General features: G+C 40.5%; 1 protein-coding gene across 1 annotated transcript; it reads left to right on the top strand.

Annotated features, from left to right (window-relative positions):
* The first annotated feature begins 3,183 nt into the window (after window positions 1–3,183).
* Window positions 3,184–18,132, top strand: Ms4a1 (membrane spanning 4-domains A1). The gene is made up of 7 exons (XM_034518558.2): window positions 3,184–3,334; window positions 9,197–9,370; window positions 9,829–9,948; window positions 11,835–11,894; window positions 13,765–14,001; window positions 15,091–15,192; window positions 16,461–18,132. Exons 2-7 carry the CDS (start codon window positions 9,212–9,214, stop codon window positions 16,674–16,676), a joined length of 894 nt encoding a protein of 297 aa, XP_034374449.1. The 5' UTR covers window positions 3,184–3,334; window positions 9,197–9,211; the 3' UTR covers window positions 16,677–18,132.
* The last annotated feature ends 3,510 nt before the right edge of the window (window positions 18,133–21,642 follow it).

Raw genomic sequence — 21,642 nt, 5'->3', positions numbered from 1 at the left:
CCCAGAAAGGGTCTGAGGACCTCAGAAGCTCTCCAGTCCTCACTCTGAGAACCACTACATTGTACTGCATTGCACCGGCTACATCTAAGCACTGAGGAACTTCATATGTCACTTCAACTATTATGGCTGCCCATTGAGGGAGGTGTGCCTTCAGTCACAGACATGAAAGTGAAACCCAAAGCAGCCAACTTTTCTAAGAGCACAAAGGGTATGTCACAGGATTTGAATTAAGATGACTACATGCAAGTCTCATATTTTACACTGCCTTGGGAGTGTAAACTTGAACCAAATCAGCAAAGAAAACTTAACTTGATCATATAAACTGAATTCGAGATAGTTTGGGAGGGATTCAAATTGAGCCAAAGTCAAGTAGCTAGAAAGACTAGAAAAATAAACAGCCTAAGACCGGAGGAGAATGGGTCTTGGATATGAAGATCAGGTTATGTATCTCTGAGTCAGGACTCTCAAAGGCCATACATTTGCCATACTGATCCCACATGCAGTACACCAAATGTATGTATTTCCAGCCAACCCACCATGCCTGGATATAAGTCTCATATAAGTCTGGGCCTGGACAGCTCTTGTTTGGACACACTCCTAAAGATCTTAGATTAGAAAAGTTAATTCCCAGTGTGACAATGCTGAGAAGTGGGTCTTACGTGGTGATTCGTCATAGGACTCTGCCCTTATAATGCTAACACTGTTACACTGACAACTAATTAATACCCATCCCCAATCCCCTCCGTGATTGTGTGTTCTCTTGCCAGTCTGCCTGGGACATCAAAGCATGAAAACCCTGGACATTCCAGACTCCTATACCTTAACAAATAAGCCTCTGTTGTTTATAAATTCATAAAAGTCTTAAGATGTTTTACTGAGGCAGCCAAAACAGAATCTGACATTATGTCATTATAACCAACACATTGCAACAGATACAAAGAGAATCTCAACTAGGATCCTGAATGGATGGTGGACCTGCCCTTTTTACTCCCCTCCTCACTACAGCATTCCTACAGGAGACTGAGAGTCTGTGACCTAAGTTTTCTGATAAACAAATTAACTTCAGCAACTTCAGCATTTTTGTTTATGTTCCACCAAAACCAGCCTCTCCAGAAACACTTTCTACTCAGTGGTCATAATCATATGGCTCTAAACCATCTTAAATGACAGAGAGAGCAGGAAAAAAAAGGAAGAAGAGAGGTGAATAGCCTCATATTAGTTTGTATAGTTACTGTGTTTCAACCTTTAGGTAAAATGGAGAAAGTGCCCATTTGAGTGAGCTAACTCAGACTCAAAAAGGACATGCATGGTATGTACTCACTAGTAAGTGGGTATTAGCCAAAAACATACAGCATACCCAGGATACAATCCACAGAACTCAAGAAGGTTAACAAGGCGAAGGGCCCAAGTGATGATGCTTCAATCCCATTTGGGATTGGAGAAGAAAGCAATCATGGGGGCTAGGGAGGGAAGTGGGAGGGAGGGATCTGGGTGGCAGGAGGAGGGGGAAAGAGGAACATGATCAGGTATTGGTGGGGAGAAGCCCTGAAGGCTAGTAGAATGCATAGAAATATGCAACCGGGGAGGGGGGAAAGGGGGGTTCATCTAGAATGTACCAGAGACCTGGGAGGTTAGAGACTCACAGGACTCAAAGGGAGGGACCTTAGATGAAATGCCCTACAGTGGGGAGAGGGAACTTATAGATAGAGTCCACCTCCATTAGAAAGACAGGGCATCAAGTGGAGGGATGAGGTTGCCATCCCACAGTCAAAACCTCTGACCTAGAATTGTCCCTGTTTAAAAGAACTGCAGGGACAAAAATAGAGAAGAGACCGAGGAAAAGGAGGTCCAGTGACCGGCCCAACTTGGAATCCATCTTAAGGGGAGCCTCCAAGGCCTGACACTATTACTGATGCTAGGGTGTGCTTACAGACAGGAGCCTAGCATGGCTGCCCTGAGGGGCCCAACAAGCAGCTGACTGAGATGGAAGCAGATACTTACACCCAACCAAGGGACTAAAGTCAGGGGCCCTTGTGGTTAAATTAGGGAAAGGCTGGAAGAAGCTGAGAAGGAGGGTGACCCCATAGGAAGACCAGCAGTCTCAACTAACCCAGACCCTTGAGATTTCTTAGACACTGAGCCAGGCTGCATACACTAGCTAGTCCAAGGCCCCTGACACATACACAGCGGAGAACTGCTTGGTCTGGCCTCAGTGAAAGAAGACTCACCTAACCCTCAATAGACTTGAGGCACCAGGGAGTGGAGAGGCCTGGGGGGTGGGCCTGGGGAGGGTATAGCATACTCTTGGAGACGGGGGGGGGGGGGGGGGGGGGGGAGGGAAGGAATGGGATGTTGAACTGTGGGAGGGTGGACAAGGAGGAGTTAATCACCAAGCTGTAAACAAAATAAATAATAAAAGACAAAAATAGTTTTAAACCAAAAATGTTTTTTTTTAAAGTCTAACATGAGGTTGTATATAGAAGAGAGGGTAATAGTCTTGAGAAAAATCTAATATTTGCCTCTCAAATGTTTATAGGCTTTCCCCACTCACCAACTTCTTCCACCTCCCTACTTGCTCTAACATTGAAGTCAGCTCTATGCAATACTGCAAAGAGAGGGAAGCAGGAAGGAGAAGGGTAGGCTCGTATGTACAAGTGCTGTCTCGGTTCATAGCACCCGAAATGGGAGCTGAGTCTTGCCTGATGCTTCTGGGTGCATGTTCCATGGAGACAAATTAGATTTCAGGCTATTTCTGCTAAATTTGACATAAAATTTACATGGCCCTCTAGAGCTTTGAGTATGAGGAACTGATGGTACTGTTTAAAATCCAACAAGCACAACACTCCCAAGAGTACCTGAGCAGGGATTCTGAATTTTTGCATGGGTGCCTCCCCCACCTACTCAGCCCCAAAAGTGAAGCATGAAGGTAAGGTCAGTCCCTAGCAGCCCATCTCTGGAGAATTTCTAGCCCTCTTCCAGCCCTTAGGGACCCACCATCCACACCTGCTTACAGGGTGGAGGCTACAGAAGTTCTTCTAATTAAGGTAGCATGAAGCACACCAGGCAGTCCCCAGGGTAATTTTTAAGAAGTGAAACCTCCTGGTAAGACAGAAACTTTTTTGTATATCCTTTATATCAAAGCAAAGTGATTGGAGCAAATCTCAAGGTGGCAGAGGCTAATTTCCTGTCACCTGGTGTCAATCAGAGGTACCACTCCGGGCCTGGTCTATCTCACTCATCTTCAAGTACTTGAGATAGAAGCAGCCAGCAGCCAGCTGATCTCAGCAGTGAGCAGCTAAATTGGCTCTTGAGCCTTGAAGCCTTGGAGACGCAGGTAAGGATTGAGCTTGCTCTGTTTTAGTGACTCTGATATTAAAAAAAAAAAAAAAAAAAAAAAAAAAAAAAAAAAAAAAAAAAAAAAAAAAAAAAGGCTGGTTGAAAACAGGAATGGTTTTAGAGACTGGAAAGTCAACTCTCAGTCTGGGGTGTCCCTGGTAAGACTTTCAAATGGCAGCATAATTTAAAGTGTGGTGATTTCAAGGCTGCATGTACTACCCCCCTCCAATTGCTCCCCCTCTCAAAAATGACTCTGGGCAATGGGTGGTGAGCGGATTCTAACACGGAGATAAGGTCTCTATAATGTTGTACTCAGCCTGGGGCTCTACTACATAGAAGCTGCATAACCTTGGATAAGTTACTAAACTTCTCCATGCCTCAATTTCCTCAGCCATAAAATGGGATCAATAAGTGAGGCCCTCTACATCATGAAAATTAAACCTAAAGATTCTTCTTTTTAGGACTGCTTGAAAACAAATTAGATAATAAAAACTAGCCACAAGAATCTAACTCCATTCCTCTTGCTTCAGCTGAGTTTATCTCCAAAGATAAAACTTCAATGTAAGCACCATCATTGATGGTATTAAACCTTACTATCTAACATCTACATGGCATTGGGACACTGAGCACAAATCCTGTTTCCTGTCTATAATCTAAGAAGCCAAGGACGAAAGTGGGTCCTAGAGATAGGATAGAGGGATTGACTTGAACCAGGTGCTAACACACTCCTGAAACTAAACAGTAAAATAATGTGTATGCGGGTGCGAGGTGGGTAGAGAGAGGCAGAGACAGCAGACAGATAGACACAAAGACAGACTTTTCCTCTTTTCCTTATAATGGTTTTGTTTTGCCGATGGTCAGGTGAAGTGGAGGTTATCACTTTGTGAACAGAAAGCATCCTGAGCATTTACCTGCCGAAGGAGGAACCTGAGATGATCTGAGACTGAGCTCACAGCAACCCAGGAGGTAGACTCGACATACAGTCCTGCACAGTTCCCTTACTGGATTGGCACTGTGTTTCAGGAGTTACATGTCACACTAAAATAAAAGTAGTTGTAGAAAAGTAATAAACATGAACAGCTGTTGACTTCGAAGTTCTTACCATCGCCACGGAATAGCCTGAGGTAACTGGATGGTCCTTTTGTGGAGGTTAACAGAACATGGATGAGCTCAAACCTTTTGCAGATACAGCAAAGTGGCAGAAGATGTGTCCAAGCATGACTTGGACACGAGCTCTGAAAGTCATCCAGAGCTGGACTGACTTGAGGAGTCAAAAGGGTGTCTCAAGAAAGCAAACAAGAGTTAGAGACAGGCAGGCAGGTTGGTGAGAGCGAAGCCCAGGAAGAGCACAACTTAGAGATTTAAGGTGATGTGTCTCAGTTGCTTTGTGGGGCATATATTAGAAAATGTATTGAAGGAAAACAACAACTATAGCATTTCTAACATTTCTTGCATTTATTTGCTTATTTATTATTTAGTATGTATGCACACATGTGCACATATGTGGAAGTCAGAGGACAGTCTGCAGAAGTCATTTCTCTCCTCCTACCATGTGAGTCCTGGGGATGGAGCTTGAGTCATCAGCCTTAGCAATAAGCCATCTGTCTAGCCTGATCCACCATTTTTTTTCTTATGCGATACCAAGAAAGGAAATCAGAATCAAGATATAGGTGATACTAGATGTAGGGGAACGGTCCATGTGTAAGAGGTGTTACGGAGGTGGAAATGCCATGATTTTGCTATTACCTGAATATGTAAGAGAGCTGAAGGAGCAGGAGTAAAATCTGCCTCCAAGCCTCTCTATGTGTGCATGTGTACATGCATGCTCACACACACACACACACACACACATAAACTCACATGTGGAAGACAGATTAATGTTAGATACCTTCTTCAGTCACAAAACAAGGTCTCTCACCCAACTTGAAACTTACAAATTTGGCTAGACTGGTGGCCAGCAAGCCCAAGGGATCTGCCCATCTATGCTTGCTCAGCACTGAAGTTACAAGTGCATGTTACTGCAGCCGACATTTTACGTAGATGCTGAAATCCATACTCAGGTTTTCATGCTTGTGAAACATGACAGAACCATCTCACAAAGCCCCTAGTTCCAATGTCTTAAGTCTGAGCAATTAGCAAAATAAAGTGACCTGAAGCACTGTGCCCAGAAAAGGCCACAGCACAACCTTTGTACAGAGGAGTTTCCGTCAAATGGCAGAATCTAGTTGAAGAGTATCGGGGACTGTGTGAGTGAGGAGGAAGTTGGGGGAAAGGGTAGAAAGCAAAACTTTAAGAAGCTGAAGTGAAGAAAGGGGAAACGGGGTGGTGATGGGGGACATTGCTGTATTTTAAAATGAGAGTTTGGGGACCAGGAAACAAGGTGACATAATAAGGGTCAGTAGTAATAATTACTCTTTGAATATTTATTATCGTATCAATCACAGGACAACTACAACTTATCCTATTTTACAGAGATCACAAATGTAGACAGCTTTTTCTACTACATACTGCCACACAAGGAGTGAGAGTAGGTCCCAGGAAGAAGGGATTTCTGGAAAGAGCAAACATCTAGTGGGAGAAAATAGAGTGAAAGAGTTAAGAAGGAAAGAATGTAAGATCCATCCACAGCCATAGCGTGGGGCAGGGAGAATAAATGCAAAGCTATTTTAAGTAGCAAAGGGGGAAGTTGAGGTTGGGGGGCCTCAAATGTCTCAGAAGATGATGGAATTATTGGACCTAAGAGTCATTATTTAAGCACAAACCAGGGAGGATACTGTTAGATCTTCAGGGGAATAGAGAAAAAAATGGTCATGCTTTTAGAAGTCAAAAGGGTTTGTGGGAGCTGCAGTGGGTGATGGAACAGCGCGTGAGCAAAGTCATCATTTCAGTATCAATACTGATTTTCATATTTGTGAAAATAAACCCCATATTGTCATATTTGACCAATGTGATCACTCATCCTACCAATCTACCAAGCAATCTTTGCTGTGAGCTGGAGTCTATTGAAGCAATTTTGTATGATTTTTTTTTTTAAATAAAGCAATGATGCAAAAACCTACATTTGTGGGAGAATGTGGACCAGCTCTAATGTCATCTGTTGCCATTAAATGTAATTTCATTGCACCAACCTGTAGTGCCCTCATGGGTGTGAGAAAGGGAGGGAGGAGGGGAGATCATTAACATAAGATGGCATATAAAAGTAATTATTTTGACTATAAAATATTATTTTGTAGTAATAGTTATTCAACACTTTGTGGAAATACAGTTATTACAAAGATATTATTCTAACAGAAAGATATTCTTCTCTCCATACTATTACTGCCAATAGGCCATACAGAAACCCCCACTAGACTTTGCCTAAATAAAAGGTTTATCTCAGTAACAACACAGACCCAAGACTTAATGAGCAGCTGGTAACTCTGGTGGAATAATAATGGTAGTCCAATCATTTCCTTCACCTTGAACAATTAATGACCCTGCATTTATAAGTCACTATCACTAAAATTAGTTCCCTAGAATGGAGTGAAGTGACTTCTAGCTCATTCCATAGTAGCCAAAAGATCTTGGGAAAATAACTTATGTGAACCTTGATGGACACATCCACTAAAAGGTGATACAATGCCTCCTGGGAGGGAGGTATGAGAAAAACTGGAACTAGCACAACTAATATCCCTGAGACATAGTACATGCTCAAGTAAACAACTGTGCCTAGCAGTCCACAGAATGAGGTATAAGGTCTTTGCAAAAGGATGCCCCGTATCCAGGGGAAGGATCCTTATTTGTGACATGAGCAAACTGGTTTCTGAGATTTTTCTAGTTCTAGACCGGTATTCATTTGCAAACTTCTTGGTGGGCTATGTAAATAAATTTCTTTTGGTTAGTGGTCTCATGGGGTGGTTTGTGGCATGAAAGAAATTCCCCTGGGCCAAGTGACAGCTGCTAATTTAGAACAGGAGGGAAATCACGTAAGAAATGCTTCCCTAAGGCCCATGTCACAGACAGGTCACACTCTGTGTTGCTTTAAGTCATTTAGAGTGTGCAAATTTTGAAGGGAAAGGAAGAGAAAAGGAATTGTTCCCCACAGGAGTCAAAGCAGTGAGTCTGCACTTCAGGTGACAAGTTAGGGGCTTCTTTTCAGATCATTAGTAATTATATAACTTCAAGGGAGTTACCTAACATATCTGTCCTTGTCCCCTCCTCTGTAAAACAGAAGCAATGATTCATCCCTTGTATCCTCTGCTGGGCAGAGAAGAGATGTCCCAGGAGGAATTTCTTTGTACTTATAAAATAGGATAAATTATAAGAGATTCACCTGCCCAGCCCTCCATGTCTTTAGTGAGATTCTGCAACCTGAGTAGACAGTCTTAATTCCACAGCTTTCAATTAGCCACATGTGTGGCACTACAGAGGGATATCCAGCGTTCAAAAAATGGCAATGAAATTCAAATGTGTGGTTGACATAACCAATGGATGCATACTCCCAACACAAGATGTGAAGAAAGATAAGTAGCCTTAACTTGTCAGAGCTAAAAAGAATGTGGTTCATTGGCTCATCACTTCAGAAGCAGCTCATGATCACTAGCAGATGGTACCCACTGTGCTCTTTCCTGTCCTAGGCACATATGTCCACTGACTTCTTACGATAATTCTATGGAAAGGACACTGTTCTCATTTTATAGATGCATAAAGTAAAAACTACAGCTCAGGTGTGTCTAACAAGAATTTCAACAAAGCAGCTAATATTTATTCAGATATGGCTGCTCTGCATAAATCCAGCATCCCTTTCATGTTTATTAAGAAGCTATAACATGTGAGTATTGTTTTATAGCCTGGTCAAGAAGCAACATCGTTTGTTTCTGTTGAGAAAGAACTACAATAAACTTGAATATAAGGTAATTCACCACTGTTATAACTGAAATGAGGTGACTAGAACAGGATGTGTTGAGGCAGGGAGCACACACAAGAGCATGTGTGATAGATAGGGGGAGGGTTCAGAGTGGCCTCTGGGTATAGCAGATGTTTAAGCTACACCTGAGTTTAAAAAAAAAAAAATGCCAACATGAACCGTCATCATCTACCTCCTGTAACAAGCTGTGAGATAAGGATTATTACTATTTCCAGTCTAGAGCTGAAAAATCTGAGGTCCGGGTAACTTGACCAACACCTCAGAGTAACTAGAATTACTGTTTAAACCCAGACAGTCTGGCTCACAGGCTGTGATCGTACATGTGATAACACAGAATATTCTTAAAGTGACCTGCTCAAAGTCAGAGTCAGAGGGAAAGAGAGGCTTAGACCATCCCTCCTGATTTTAAGGACAGTCCTAGCCATAATCAGGAATGACATCTCTGGGCCATTACACTGTTCAGAAATGTGAACAAGCCAATAAAAATATGCTTTGGAATATTAAATTATAAGAACACTCAAGTAAAAACCAGCTAGACAAATGCATAGACAGATGAGACTCAGTGGTGTTTTCTTAACATTCACCAGGCCTTGGGTCTAAGCCCCAGCAGAGAAAAAAACTGCATATGGACATCCAGTCATGGTGTGTCCTAAGAGGATAGCTCACTGGTACAGTAATCAACTACATTGTGATTTCTTGAATGTTAACATGTGTCCAAACATAATTATCATTCTAGCTCAGATTCCGGGGTCCATGTGCCCTTGCCTGAGATAGCCTCCCCAGATCCTTTCCTATAACATAGGTGTAGACCTCTCCTTACCTCTGAAGCTACTAGGAAGAGGACATATCTCAGTGGCACCATCAAGGGAATACTAAGAAAAGTATTAGATGATGCCAGAGGGCAAAATTGCCAAAGGCTCTGTCCTTGATCTCACCTTACTGTTTTATTTTCAGGAGTCTGAAAACAGAATGACAACACCCAGAAATTCAATGAGTGGACCTTTCCCAACAGAGCCTACAAAGGGGCCCCTTGCCATGCAACCTGCTCAAAAAGTAAACCTCAGAAGGACATCTTCCCTGGTGGGCCCCACACAAAGCTTCTTCATGAGGGAATCAAAGGCTTTGGGGGTAAGACTGTTTTCCTCTATTCCACACTCGGAGATACTCTGGCCTGCAGACAATGATGCTTCAGATTGTATATGAAATTCAGTCTGTCTGAATAGGCAGACTTTAAGTAGACTCTGAGTAGGCAGGTTTAAGTGGCTGTGTTCTTAATGTTTCTCGAAGCAGGTGATGCCAGAGGGTACCAGTTAGCATCTGGATCACTGCAGAATGATCTTACATCATCTCTTGGTTTGAAGGACCAGGCTGGTCCATTGTTCAGATTCCAGACATATCTGATCCTTGAAAATGCCCTGTATGGCGGGAGAGATAGATCTGAACAAGAAGGAGGCAAAATTCTGGACAGCGCTACCACTCCTTTCAGGACCTTTGCATGGTTTCACTCAGTTCTCAGGTTTCCCATGTTGCCTTTAACCCCTACCAGTGAATTCAGTTCACCACTAATGCCTTTCTTCTCTCCCCAGGCTGTCCAAATCATGAATGGCCTCTTCCACATTTCCCTGGGGGGACTGCTGATGATCCCCACAGGGGTCTTTGCACCTATTTGTTTGAGCGTATGGTACCCTCTCTGGGGAGGCATTATGGTAAGTTACAATAAACAGCAACAACTTTTGAGACGTTGAGGGAGAAAAAAAGCCAAAAAGATCTAGGTTGTTTCTGTGTTGAGGAAAGTAATATGGGCTGGAAGAATCCTATGGGCTTGGCATAGTTAATCAGGAAGAAGGGTAGACTACACTATGAGGCCCTGTGGTTGAAGGTGGCCATGTTCCATGTGGATTCACAGAAAGGAGCTCTGCCAGCTCTTCTTAGGGAAGGAAGACTGAACAAAGCAGTCTCTGTATAGCCAGCTAATGCAGGTTGTGAGACTCCAGATATTTGGCACTTTAGAAGGAAAGGAGAAATGGAATATCCTAAGTCCTTCCATGTCTCTACAAGTTTATTAATTACTGTGGCACCTGATAAAATTATTTTCATCTCCAATAATCTTTTGTACTTACGAGTTCAGCAACACTTCTTTGGGCTACTTAACATGCATGTTTCCTAGCCTTATAATTCTGTGGGTGACGTGAGACTAGGTAGTGTTTATTTTGCCAGGATACTTTTCATGACTGTGTCTCTCTAAGAGTGAGTCCAGAATTGAAGCTTCTATGAACCAAGGTAGATTGGTTGTAAGTGTTTTCTGCACTTTATGGCTTGAACTTTAGAAAACTGAGAAATAATCACTTTTACTTCCTGTAGCAATCGATGATGTGGTGAAGTGTATCATATTCAAGCCCTGCCTTCTACACGATCACTCAGTGGCATCAAGGCTATTACGTCACTGTGCCCCCCCACACATGTGAACATTTTCACTAATTACAATGAGACAGATAGGCTGAAGAGATAGCTAAGTGGTTAACACCGCTGCTCTCCCAGAGAACCCAGGTTCAATCCCCAGTATACACATGGCAGCTCACCGCCATCTATAATACCAGTTCCAGAGGAAATCAGCACTGTCTTCTGGCCTCCTTAGCCAGTCATGCACTTGGTGCACAAACATGCAGGAAAAGAAAGCCACACACATAAAAATAAATACATTTCATTTCTTTAATAAAAAGGAGAGGGAAATTTTGAGGTTTTTTTTTTTTTTTTTTAAGATTAATTTATTTTAAGTATGTGAACACACCAGAAGAGGACATCAGATCCCATTACAGATGGTTGTGAGCCACCATGTGGTTGATAGGAATTGATGTTCTTAACCTACTCTGTATGGGAGTGTGTTCATGATCTCTTTCTCTGTACATTTGTTGTTGAAAAATATGAAACCTATCGATGGTGCAAGTTGTTTATGTACTTTGCTGAGTTTGTTTGTTGTTTCTAGAAGTTTTCTGGTAGACTTTTTGGGATCATGTCATCTGAAAATAGAAATAGTTTCACTTCTTTCCTTATCCGTGTCTTTTTAGTTTCCTGGAAAAATTGTTTTTATTCACACCTTCTCTCCTACCTGTGCTTCCTAGGCACCAGGCCTAATTCTGTTTTTAAAACTAGAGGCAAAGTCTAATTGTAGCCTATGTAGATAAGGAATGAGTCATGTTATTGGTGGTGATTTCTTATGTTTCTATTTGATGGTATGGGCCCTGTGGGTTCTCACTGACAAGGAAAAGTGTGAATTCTGTCTCTCTTTTCTTATTCTACTCCTAGTTAATGGTCCCAAAGGTTGAACAGCACAGACTGCATATATGAATCTAAATAACAATGAAATATAGCTGCCAAGAAATGATTTAATGTGATAAAAATTTAATGCATAGTTTAATGAAAGATACACAACAAAAATATATATTATATAGATATAGATGATATATAGATATAGATATAGATGATATAGATATAGATGGTTCCTTCGCAACCAATTGTCAGTGAATAACAGTCTCCCTTTCTGTCTCTTCCCTTCTGCCCCTCCCTCCATTCCTGCCCACCTCTCTCTTTGCAGTACATTATTTCAGGATCACTCCTGGCAGCCGCAGCAGAGAAAACCTCCAGGAAGAGTTTGGCAAGTAATCATATGTCCTTTCCCACACACAAGACATACAGCCACTTTCTCAGTAGAAAACAAGCCCAGGGACCCTCAAAAGAGCTTTGCAGTCACAGACTTTTCTGAGCAATGGATCCTATGTCATTCTGGTTGTGATGTAGATTTTTTTTCACAAGAAACTCAAAAATAGCATCTGCCTTAAGTCTGTCCACAGTGAGGGGATCAAAAGCAGGGTCAGAAGACCAGACATAATACTCTTTCAGTACTAAGATCCCTTTGGAGAGGACATACATGGCATATTTTGAAAGAATGTTCCTTAGGAAATGACATACCATTTAGGAAAATGATCCATATGCTTGAGTTGGGTTCCAGTCTGATCGTAGTCTTACAATTAGACTCAGAACCCCAAGTAAGTACAGGAGTACCCCAGAGTTTTTCGCACCCCCATGAACAGAAGTGCTAGTCTTGAAACAGAAAATCAATATAAAGATGAGATAGGGCATCGGGTGTGATAGTGTGGCAGAGTGTAGCCATAAGACCTACAGCAGGTTGTCCATAAGATTTATTTTTATCCTCTTAAAATAAGTAACCTATAGAATTCCTGAATCTGGGTGGGTGACCAGAGCGCACCACCAAATTTCTCTCTAGAAAATCCTCTAGCAGTATTTATATTTACTAAGTGCAAGTCACTTTGAGTTGGTAAAGAACTAAGTAGATTGAGGTGGTTCTTATTTATAAATTATCTGAAAATCAATTTAGGGGAATTTGCAAATATCAAATACAACCAAAACTACCAAATTACCATTAATAAGTCACATAGCTAGGAGTGCAATATGTTAGTGAAACACATCAATAATGCCTCACCATATGGCATATGATATATCAAGCTTTTATCACCCGCACAGGTCAGAGCAGTCCTAGCCATGTCCTCTGGACTGTGCTACCAAGAGAAATTTGCCCTAATGGATGACATCAGTAGGGAGCAGTGCTGTTATTATTATGGCTGATACATTTTATTTGATGGTTGTCTTAGTCAGGGTTCCTATAGCTGTGACAAAATTCCATGACCAAAAATCAAGCTGGGGAGGAAAGGGTTTGTTCAGCTTATACTTCCACATTTCTGTTCATCACCAAAGGAAGCCAGGATAGGAACTCAAACAGGGCAGAAACCTGGAAGCAGGGACTGATACAGACACCATAGAAGGGTGCTGCTTACTGTCTTGCTTCCCATGGCTTGCTTGGCCTGCTTTTCATAAAACCCAGTACCACCAGGTCATGAATGGCACCACCCACAATGAACTGTGCCCTCTCCTTTCAATCACTAGTTAAGAAAATGCCTTATAGCCAGGTCTTATGGAGGCATTTTCTCAATTAAAGTTCCCTCCTTTCTGATAACTCTAGTTTGTTCATAAAGTCAACACAAGACTAGCCAATACAATGATACAAACCTAGAAGGTTCTATTTATATCTACTTCAATGAGATTTAGTCATGATGTAAAAGCTTTCTTACCCCTATGCCCATTGTGTTATTATGCAAAGAGGTAATGATCCAGATACCATTAATCCTCACTTGCCCATTGTTTACTGCATGTCTGGGAAGTCCATGGCAATGAACAAGTTCAGAGATACAAAATGTGGGTAAAGGATCACGGGAATTTTGGTTTCATAAATTGAATGGATAGTGATGGCTTAAGACAAGGAGCCTGGAAAAGGGGGGAGAAGGAGGCTAAACACACTGACAAAGAGGCTAAAACCCATAGCAAGAACTGAACTAGAACTCGGGGTGGTGTCTTCATGAGTCAGGGGAATGATGGCTGAAATCCCATATCCTGCTTTATGTCTTCCAAACAGAAATCAAATCTAATGAACAAACCTGCCTCTGTTTCAGGTCAGAGCGAAAGTGATAATGAGCTCTCTCAGCCTCTTTGCTGCCATTTCTGGAATAATTCTTTCAATCATGGACATACTTAACATTACAATTTCTCATTTTTTAAAAATGGGGAGACCGGATTTTATTAAAACTTCCAAGCTATATGTTGATATCTACGACTGTGAGCCATCTAATTCCTCAGAGAAAAACTCCCCATCTACACAGTACTGTAATAGCATGCAGTCTGTGTTCTTGGTAAGTATGAAAGCAGTGATTCTTCAGAGAAGAAATGTGCTATGCTTTATTATGAACATCAACTCCAAATCCAGGTACTCTGTGGCTGCTATTTCTTTCTGCATGTGGCTTTGGACCAGAACCCTCCTCATATACTTCCTCCATTTCATTAGATGTAAAATAGAGAGAGTGATACTATGTATCTCCTGGGGTTGATTTGAGAAACAAATTAGTTGCCGTAGGCAAGGCACTTAGAACAGTGTCATTTGTATAAAAGATTCTATTTGTGACTTTATCACTTCTTTTTCTGAGGAATGCTCTTGTCTAGTCCTGTGTGGTCTAATATTGTCTATTTAGCCTAGACAAGCTTCAAATTCACAACAATCTTGCTTCTACTTCCTGAATGCTGAGCTTACTGGCACATGCCACCACACTAAGCTTTATGTGTTCATCCTTGTTAATATCATTGATGACATTAACAATGACTATTACTAATATAAAATGGAAGAAATTCCTAAAATGTCATTGACATACTAGTCATCATTGAATTTTGAATGCAGAGTTTAAAGGGGAAAGGAAATACATCTCGAAAGTGTTGTGGAGTTTCCTCACTGTGATATCACATCCTCCTAAAGATGATACTATTTATTGTGAGACAGAGTCTCATGTAGTCCAGGCTGGCCTTCACTGTACTGTGTTGTCAAAAATGACCTTGAACTTCTGATCTTCCTGACTCCACGTCTCCTAGTGTTAGGATTTTACGAGGATGTGCCAATATGCCTAGTTTACATAGTGGGACTGGAACCCAAGACTTCAAGTATGCTGGTGTGTAGCCTACCAATGAGCCATGGTGCCAGGCCAAGCTGAAAGAATTTACTGTGCGTCTCTTTCTTTAGAAGAATTGATTTTTCAGTTTCCTATTCTCACCTTACTTTCTTGTGCCTGAAGATGCTATCTCATGGCAACCGCTCCCCACAGCAGCTCAGTTTACTCACCTAAAGAACTGAGCTGAAGCGTTACTCATTGAGTTCCGGTCATTTGTCATCGTTGTGCATTGTGCACGTCCATCTGCTGTTCTCTCACCTCTGCCTCTGTGCTGTTGGTTTCCAGGGCATTCTGTCGGTGATGCTGATCTCTGCCTTCTTCCAGAAACTTGTGACAGCCGGCGTTGTGGAGAATGAATGGAAGAGAATGTGCTCCAGACCCAAATCAGTAAGTTGAAGATACCTGTCCACAACAACCTAGAAAATTAATATCTACAAAAACTGTTTACATAGAATATGATCTGGTGAAATTTTGGAACTAAGAGTTTCATTGGAAAAAAATAGTTTTGTTGTAATTTTTTGGAAACCAGAAAACACCAGTAATGACAGCAAATATTTTGAAAAGTAATTGAGTCTATGGTTAGACAGATGCTACAGTTCTACATGTGCACAAGTGTGCCTGCCAACCAGCCTCTCCCTCTACTTGACTTCAGACTCCCACTCCCACTTTGTCTTATTGTTCTACTGCAGTGCAATAATGAGACAGCATGACCAAGGTGACTTACAAAAGAAAACATTTCTTTGGGGTTTACAATTCCAGAGGATCAGTTAGAGTCTGTGACCATCGTGGGGAAGAGCATGGCAGTGGGCAGTCAGCCATGGCTCTGGAGAAGTAGCTGAGAGCTTACTTCTGATCCACAAGCATGAGACAGAGAGAACTAATTAGAAATGGCTTTGACTTTTGAAACCCCAAAGCCGGTGATACATCTCCTCCCACAAGGCCACACTTCTGACCATTCCCAAACAGTTCTTCCAACTGCAGAGCAAGTATTAAAAATGTTAAACCTATGCTGGAGCTTCTTATTCACCCCTTGAGTAATGCCCTCTCCCAGCTTAATGTGTAATATAAGATGGTGGAAGGCTAAAGGCTGATGAAGTCACTGGTTCTTGGATTTTTTTAGTGTTCCCTTCTCCTCCTACTCCCTCCACCTCATTCCACTTCCAAAACAATAGCATTTCAAAGAGTCTTCAAAACTGGGAAATGTGAATGTTCCAATAGTACCTCTATTATAAACTAGCTCAAAGTGACAGACTATAAGATTTAGCTTATAATGTAGGTGTCATTACTGATTGCTTCATTACAAATATCTAAAGAAGGTGGAATGAGAATAACTTCACCCAGGTTATAAACACTAAAGGCAAATCAGTTCTAGAATCAAAACTCCTCTATTTCTGACATTTTGTTTTTTTTTAATGTGGTATGATTAGTCCAGGCAAAATGCCAAATGCCTGAAGACCTTAATGATTTACTTAGACTTGAGATTTAATGAGTTGGTGATTTGATAAGAAACTGAGCATCCGTGGAGCCAATCCTGGTATCTATAGTATATGGTTAACTAAACAAAAAGCCTGAGAATAATTTGGCATTTGGATACACGTAGATTGTTGGAAGGTGTGTCAAGGGTAAAAGTCAAGAGGCATTTGTTTATGTTCTAGAATGTGGTTCTGCTGTCAACTGGAGAAAAAAAAGAGCAGACAATTAAAATGAAAGAAGAAATCATTGAGCTAAGTGGAGTATCTTCCCAACCAAAGAATGAAGAGGAAATTGAAATTATTCCAGTGCAGGAAGAAGAAGAAGAAGCAGAGATCAACTTTCCAGCACCTCCCCAAGAGCAGGAATCCTTGCCAGTGGAAAGTGAGATTGCGCCTTAAACTCTTCTTTTATAAGCATTATTGTTTAGAGAGCTTCCAAGACACGTAGTTACCCTCATCTCTGTGGCCTTCTGCAATCTAGTCTCCATAGTTCCACTGCTTACATTCTCTTTGCATAGAGAAGCCACATCTAGCTCGCCTTCACATTTGGAGAATGCAGTGATTATAAAAGGCTGTCTTTTTTCCATGCTTAGGGAATCTTACACTGGCAGAAATGCTGAAGAACCCAATTCTAATTCACCTTTTCCTTGGGTGAGTGTCTCAGTAGTGGTAATGCTTTTTCTCCATTTCTTCCATCAGCACTTAGAGCAGAGGGAAACGACACATGATTGTTCCATTCATCTCTGAACTCTCTGACTCCTTCTACAATTTCAGTAGAGTCCCTTTTGCATTATTGTTTTAAGGAAAATGGTAATAATAATGAGAGAAAATGAGATAACTATATGCCTGTGGGAAAGGCACACATGTTCTTCAAGTTTCTGTATCCCACTTGGGAAGCTGTGAAAGGCCTATTCCTAAGCCTGTCTCTGTGCAAAAAGCATAGCTTACACATAAGCAAGTCTCTGTGTCTTAACTTTGCCCAACTCCAGTTTCTTGCTTCTGGTCACATCGTTTATGTACTTGTATTCTTTAGTCAAGAGAAGAAAGAATGGTGGGACAGAAATGTCATTAATGGGTAAGCAAGAGCTTACAAGATGCTTTCCAGATGACAGAGTAGTTTATGAAATAGTTTCACTTGGTCTTTCATGACCACAAAAGAATCCCTATCACTATTTTGCAATTAAGTTGAAAGTAAGAAGCAAGCCAAGGTATTCTATAATAGTTGTGAGGACTTGAGTCAGACCAAGCTCTTCAAATTCTAGTGATGTTTGAAATAACCAAATTATCTATGCCCATATGTCTGCATAAGCTATATCAAAGAGCATACTCTATGAACAATGTGTTGAGTTACAAAAAGAGTCAGAATTGGATTTGACACCATATAAAGACACCCAGAATCTTACAACATTTGGAAAACTAGTCATGACATTAATGTGCAATAGCTGGTAAGTTACGTGATGCACTATAAATACATCTTACATGCACTATAGGTGACCACAAAAAAATCATGCTTAGAAACTACACAGTTAAAATACCCAGTCTCAGGCAACCATACTTTCCCACCCCTGTTCATGTACAAGGATGCTAGCACCTGACCTAGAAACACTGTTAGCCTAAGATCTCACCAAAACCTATTATTCAGATACCATGACCAGTCTACTTCTAGGCATGGCAGGTATATGAACAAGTTAAGTTATATTCCTTGGAATATTTCTATTTTATTAGAGGCTACTGGTGGGAGATATTTCCTGTAACTACAAAGAAAATGGAAGTAGAACTTTTCCCCTGTGTGTTGTCTTCAAACAAGCTCTAAGTAAATAAAACTTTGTGTCCGTGCCTGCAATGGATAACTCCACCTTGAGTGTTTCTTTCTTCTTCATAACATCAAACAATGGGATGCTTCTGCAGCATAACACTAATCTGTGTTTGAATAGTGGCACATCCAGTCATATTGAGCTATTCCTACATACCTGACACATGCTCCCAAGGAAATTATTATCCAGTAGGTCATTACTAAGTACTGCTCACTCTTGCAAGCCACAGAATGATTCTCCATATGCAGCACATGGAAGGTACCCTAAACTAAACATATGGAAGTGCCTGAAGAAGGTGGGGAGGTGAGAAGGGGCATGTCAAGCTAAAGAGTTTTTAAAACAGTATTCAATTTGAAAAGTTTCCCCTCTCTGGAACTCATTTCTTTAAGGATTTTACTTTAGCCATTGTTAGCTTCTCAAATACTTAATCTTTAACAATTTTTCATGACTATGAGATAATTTTAGTGTCTATTTAAAAAGAATAAAAATTTCTCATGAGCCTCCCCCAAGAATCTTCCATCAATGTAAAATCCAATCGCATTGCCCAGTAGCAGACATGTTTATCAAAGCAGAAGGTATTTAAGTTAGATTTTCCTCTCACTTTTTATTTTTATAAAAACAATTTTATAACCATAAAATCACTCGCACCCACTGACTAGACACCCACCTCATCAGTGAAGAGACTGATCAGCTCCCATGGTTTGGGGGAGAGTAATAAGGCAGAATAATAGGAAGCAAAGAGGCATGTGGTATCACAAAGCTGCCCACCCTGTGACAACTCAGAAGCAAAAAGACAGCTGCAAAGGTTTGGGTCCCAGTAGCCCTTCAAAGGCATTTCAAGCTTTCGCAGTAGATATTTACATGGTATTTAAGATCCAAATCACAACATGTGGTAAGGCATACTGTTAAGAAAGTTAGGAAACCAAGACAGAGATCCACAACTTCAAAAATGTTAGTGCCTGACTGAAGACAATAAAAATGTGTTCAAAGATAATGAGTTTGACTCCAAGAAAGGAATAACTATATCAACAAGTGCTCATGAAACTCATGATAGCTACATAGAATTAAATATATAAACTGGAAGTTTACCTCACACAGTATAAAACAACTTACTCAAAATGGATCAGAAGCATAAATGTGAATGCTACCATTAAAAACTACCTAAAAGAAAAATACGGACTTAAAATTTGTGACCCTGAATTAGACAATAGTTTCTTAAATATGATAGCAAAAGAATAAGCAAGTCACAAAGGTTAAATGCCATCAAAACTTTAAAGTTTTATGATTGTTTTAAAGGTTTTCAAAACCATTTTATTTATGTGCACTTATGTGAGCCTGTGTGAGTTTATTTGTAGCACATGTGTGCTGGAGCAGAAGCCAGAGGGAAGGGTCTTAAATCCCCTGGACTACAGATAGAAGTGGCTTTTGGGCTGCCATGTGATGCTAGGAACTAAACCCAGGTCCTCTGCAAGAACAGTAAACACTCTTAACCATTGAGCCATCTCCTAGGCCCTGAAAATTTATGACTTCAAGGACACAAATTTTAAAAGTGTAATTGCAACTCACATAAGGGGGAAACATTTACAAATCCTGACTCTGACAAAGGTGCTGTCACCAGTATTCAGAGAGAAAGCTTAAATTAATTTATGGGGGGAGGGTAAACTAAACTTTTAAATTAGCAAATGATTTGAACAAATACTTCTCCAAACAAATTGTACATATTGTACATATTGCTTACTGGCCAATAAGCAAATAAACTGTTCACCATCATTATACACTAACTAGAAAAATATAAATAAAAACCTCAATGCGGGGCAGCTTCACAGTCATGAGATTGGCTATCAACAGCAAGAAACAAGCAAGTGTTAACGAGGAGCTAAGGGAATTAAAATGCTCATAGAATACTAATACACAGATTCATGTAATCTCTTTGAAAAATTATTTTCCAACTAGTAAAAATGCTAAATGTAAAGTTTCCACTTGACTCAGGAAGTTCACTACCAGGCAGATAGAGACCCAAGGGAGATAGAAATGTGAACACACCAACTTGAGTACAATTGTCAATAGACAAAATAACTAAAAATTGGAAACAACTCAAATATCTACCAAATAATGAATGAACAGGAACAAGTATGAAAAAATGACTCATCTATGAAAAGAAGGCACTCCTCATTAACTCAAAAGACATCATCATGGTAAGGAACAAGTAGCCAGTTTTAAAAGTTCATGTTGTTCGATTCCATTTACATGCCCACAATGGCTTCCTAAGACCAAAGGTATTGGAAAATCATGAGTGGATACTAATTGTTTGAGGAATTATACAGTGCTGATATTTCCTCAGTCCTGTGAATCACATTTTAAATGCCCGAAGGAGTTAATTTTATGGTATTTGAATATCACATTGATAAAAGTGCGTTTAAAAGGTGTCATGATATGAGAGACAGGCAGGAATAAGTAACAGACACAACAAACCCCACTGCAGAGCATCAGATAATCGTTCGATGATATAGCATAGGCGGGAACTCAATGAAGGTGGGATATGACAAGAAAACTTCATGAAACGGAGAGTATTCTGCCAGGGGCTAACCCAGCATCCAGCTTCCTGAGGAAGACAGTGACAGTGGGCATGCAATGATTGATAATGATGATGGGGCCAAAAGCTACCGGCTTCTGGCAATGTAACTCCTGCTGATAGCATCAGGGATTAAGAAAAAAAGATTAGTTACTTGGGTTCTTTTCTCTCTGGATCATAGCTAGGCTAGAGGCTCAGAGTTCATTAACTCCTCATGAACCAGAGATAAAAGAAAAGAAAGGAAGGAAGAAAGTCAGGCACACACACACACATACACTGGCCAGGCCCAACCACCTGTTTCATCAATTTCAATTTCACAAGTGTACAAGCATGCATATATGCATATATATATATGCATATATGCATATATGTATATATATGCTTATGTATATGTATATACATATATGTGCATGTATGTGCATATATGTGTGCATATATATGTGCATATATATGTATATACACATACATATATATATGCACATATTTGTATTTACATACATATACACAGACAGATTAAATATACATATACACACAAATACATATATTTGATAATAAATATATATATTTGGTAGCTGGAGCAGAGCCCCAATTGTCACACTTTATTTCTTCTCTCAGCCTTTTTATACCTTCTTAGACAAAAGTTCTTTATAAAATTACATCATAGATAAAATGTTACACAAGAGGGGAGTTACAGAAGAATGTTGATACTACATTCAAAGCAGTGTTTCATCCTATAAGCTCCTCATGAATTCAAAGCAACAGCATCACATGGCCTTGCTTTATCGTGGTGCACACCTGAGACTGTATCCTTAGGCCCAACCTAGAATGCATGTTTTTCCTTGACCACAAATTTGTCCCAAGCCTATTCTTCCATTTAGTGGAATTTAGTTCATTGTATTCATTATTATACTGCCTTTACTTACTGTTCTATGGGAACAGGCCATTCTAAATGATTCTAGTCTTGATTCTAAATTTATTA

This window comes from Arvicanthis niloticus, chromosome 1, assembly GCF_011762505.2.
Source record: "Arvicanthis niloticus isolate mArvNil1 chromosome 1, mArvNil1.pat.X, whole genome shotgun sequence".
Taxonomy (NCBI): Eukaryota; Metazoa; Chordata; class Mammalia; order Rodentia; family Muridae; genus Arvicanthis; species Arvicanthis niloticus.
The sequence above is the reverse complement of the archived record's forward strand: the minus strand, read 5'-3'. Positions and strand labels throughout refer to the sequence as shown.

Excerpts from the sequence above, each read along its gene's own strand:
- Ms4a1 (XM_034518558.2), top strand. The coding sequence starts at position 9,212 with ATGACAACACCCAGAAATTCAATGAGTGGACCTTTCCCAACAGAGCCT. Across the intron at positions 9,371-9,828 it reads GGGAATCAAAGGCTTTGGGG|GCTGTCCAAATCATGAATGG; the intron begins GTAAGACTGTTT and ends TTCTCTCCCCAG. Across the intron at positions 9,949-11,834 it reads CTCTCTGGGGAGGCATTATG|TACATTATTTCAGGATCACT; the intron begins GTAAGTTACAAT and ends CTCTCTTTGCAG.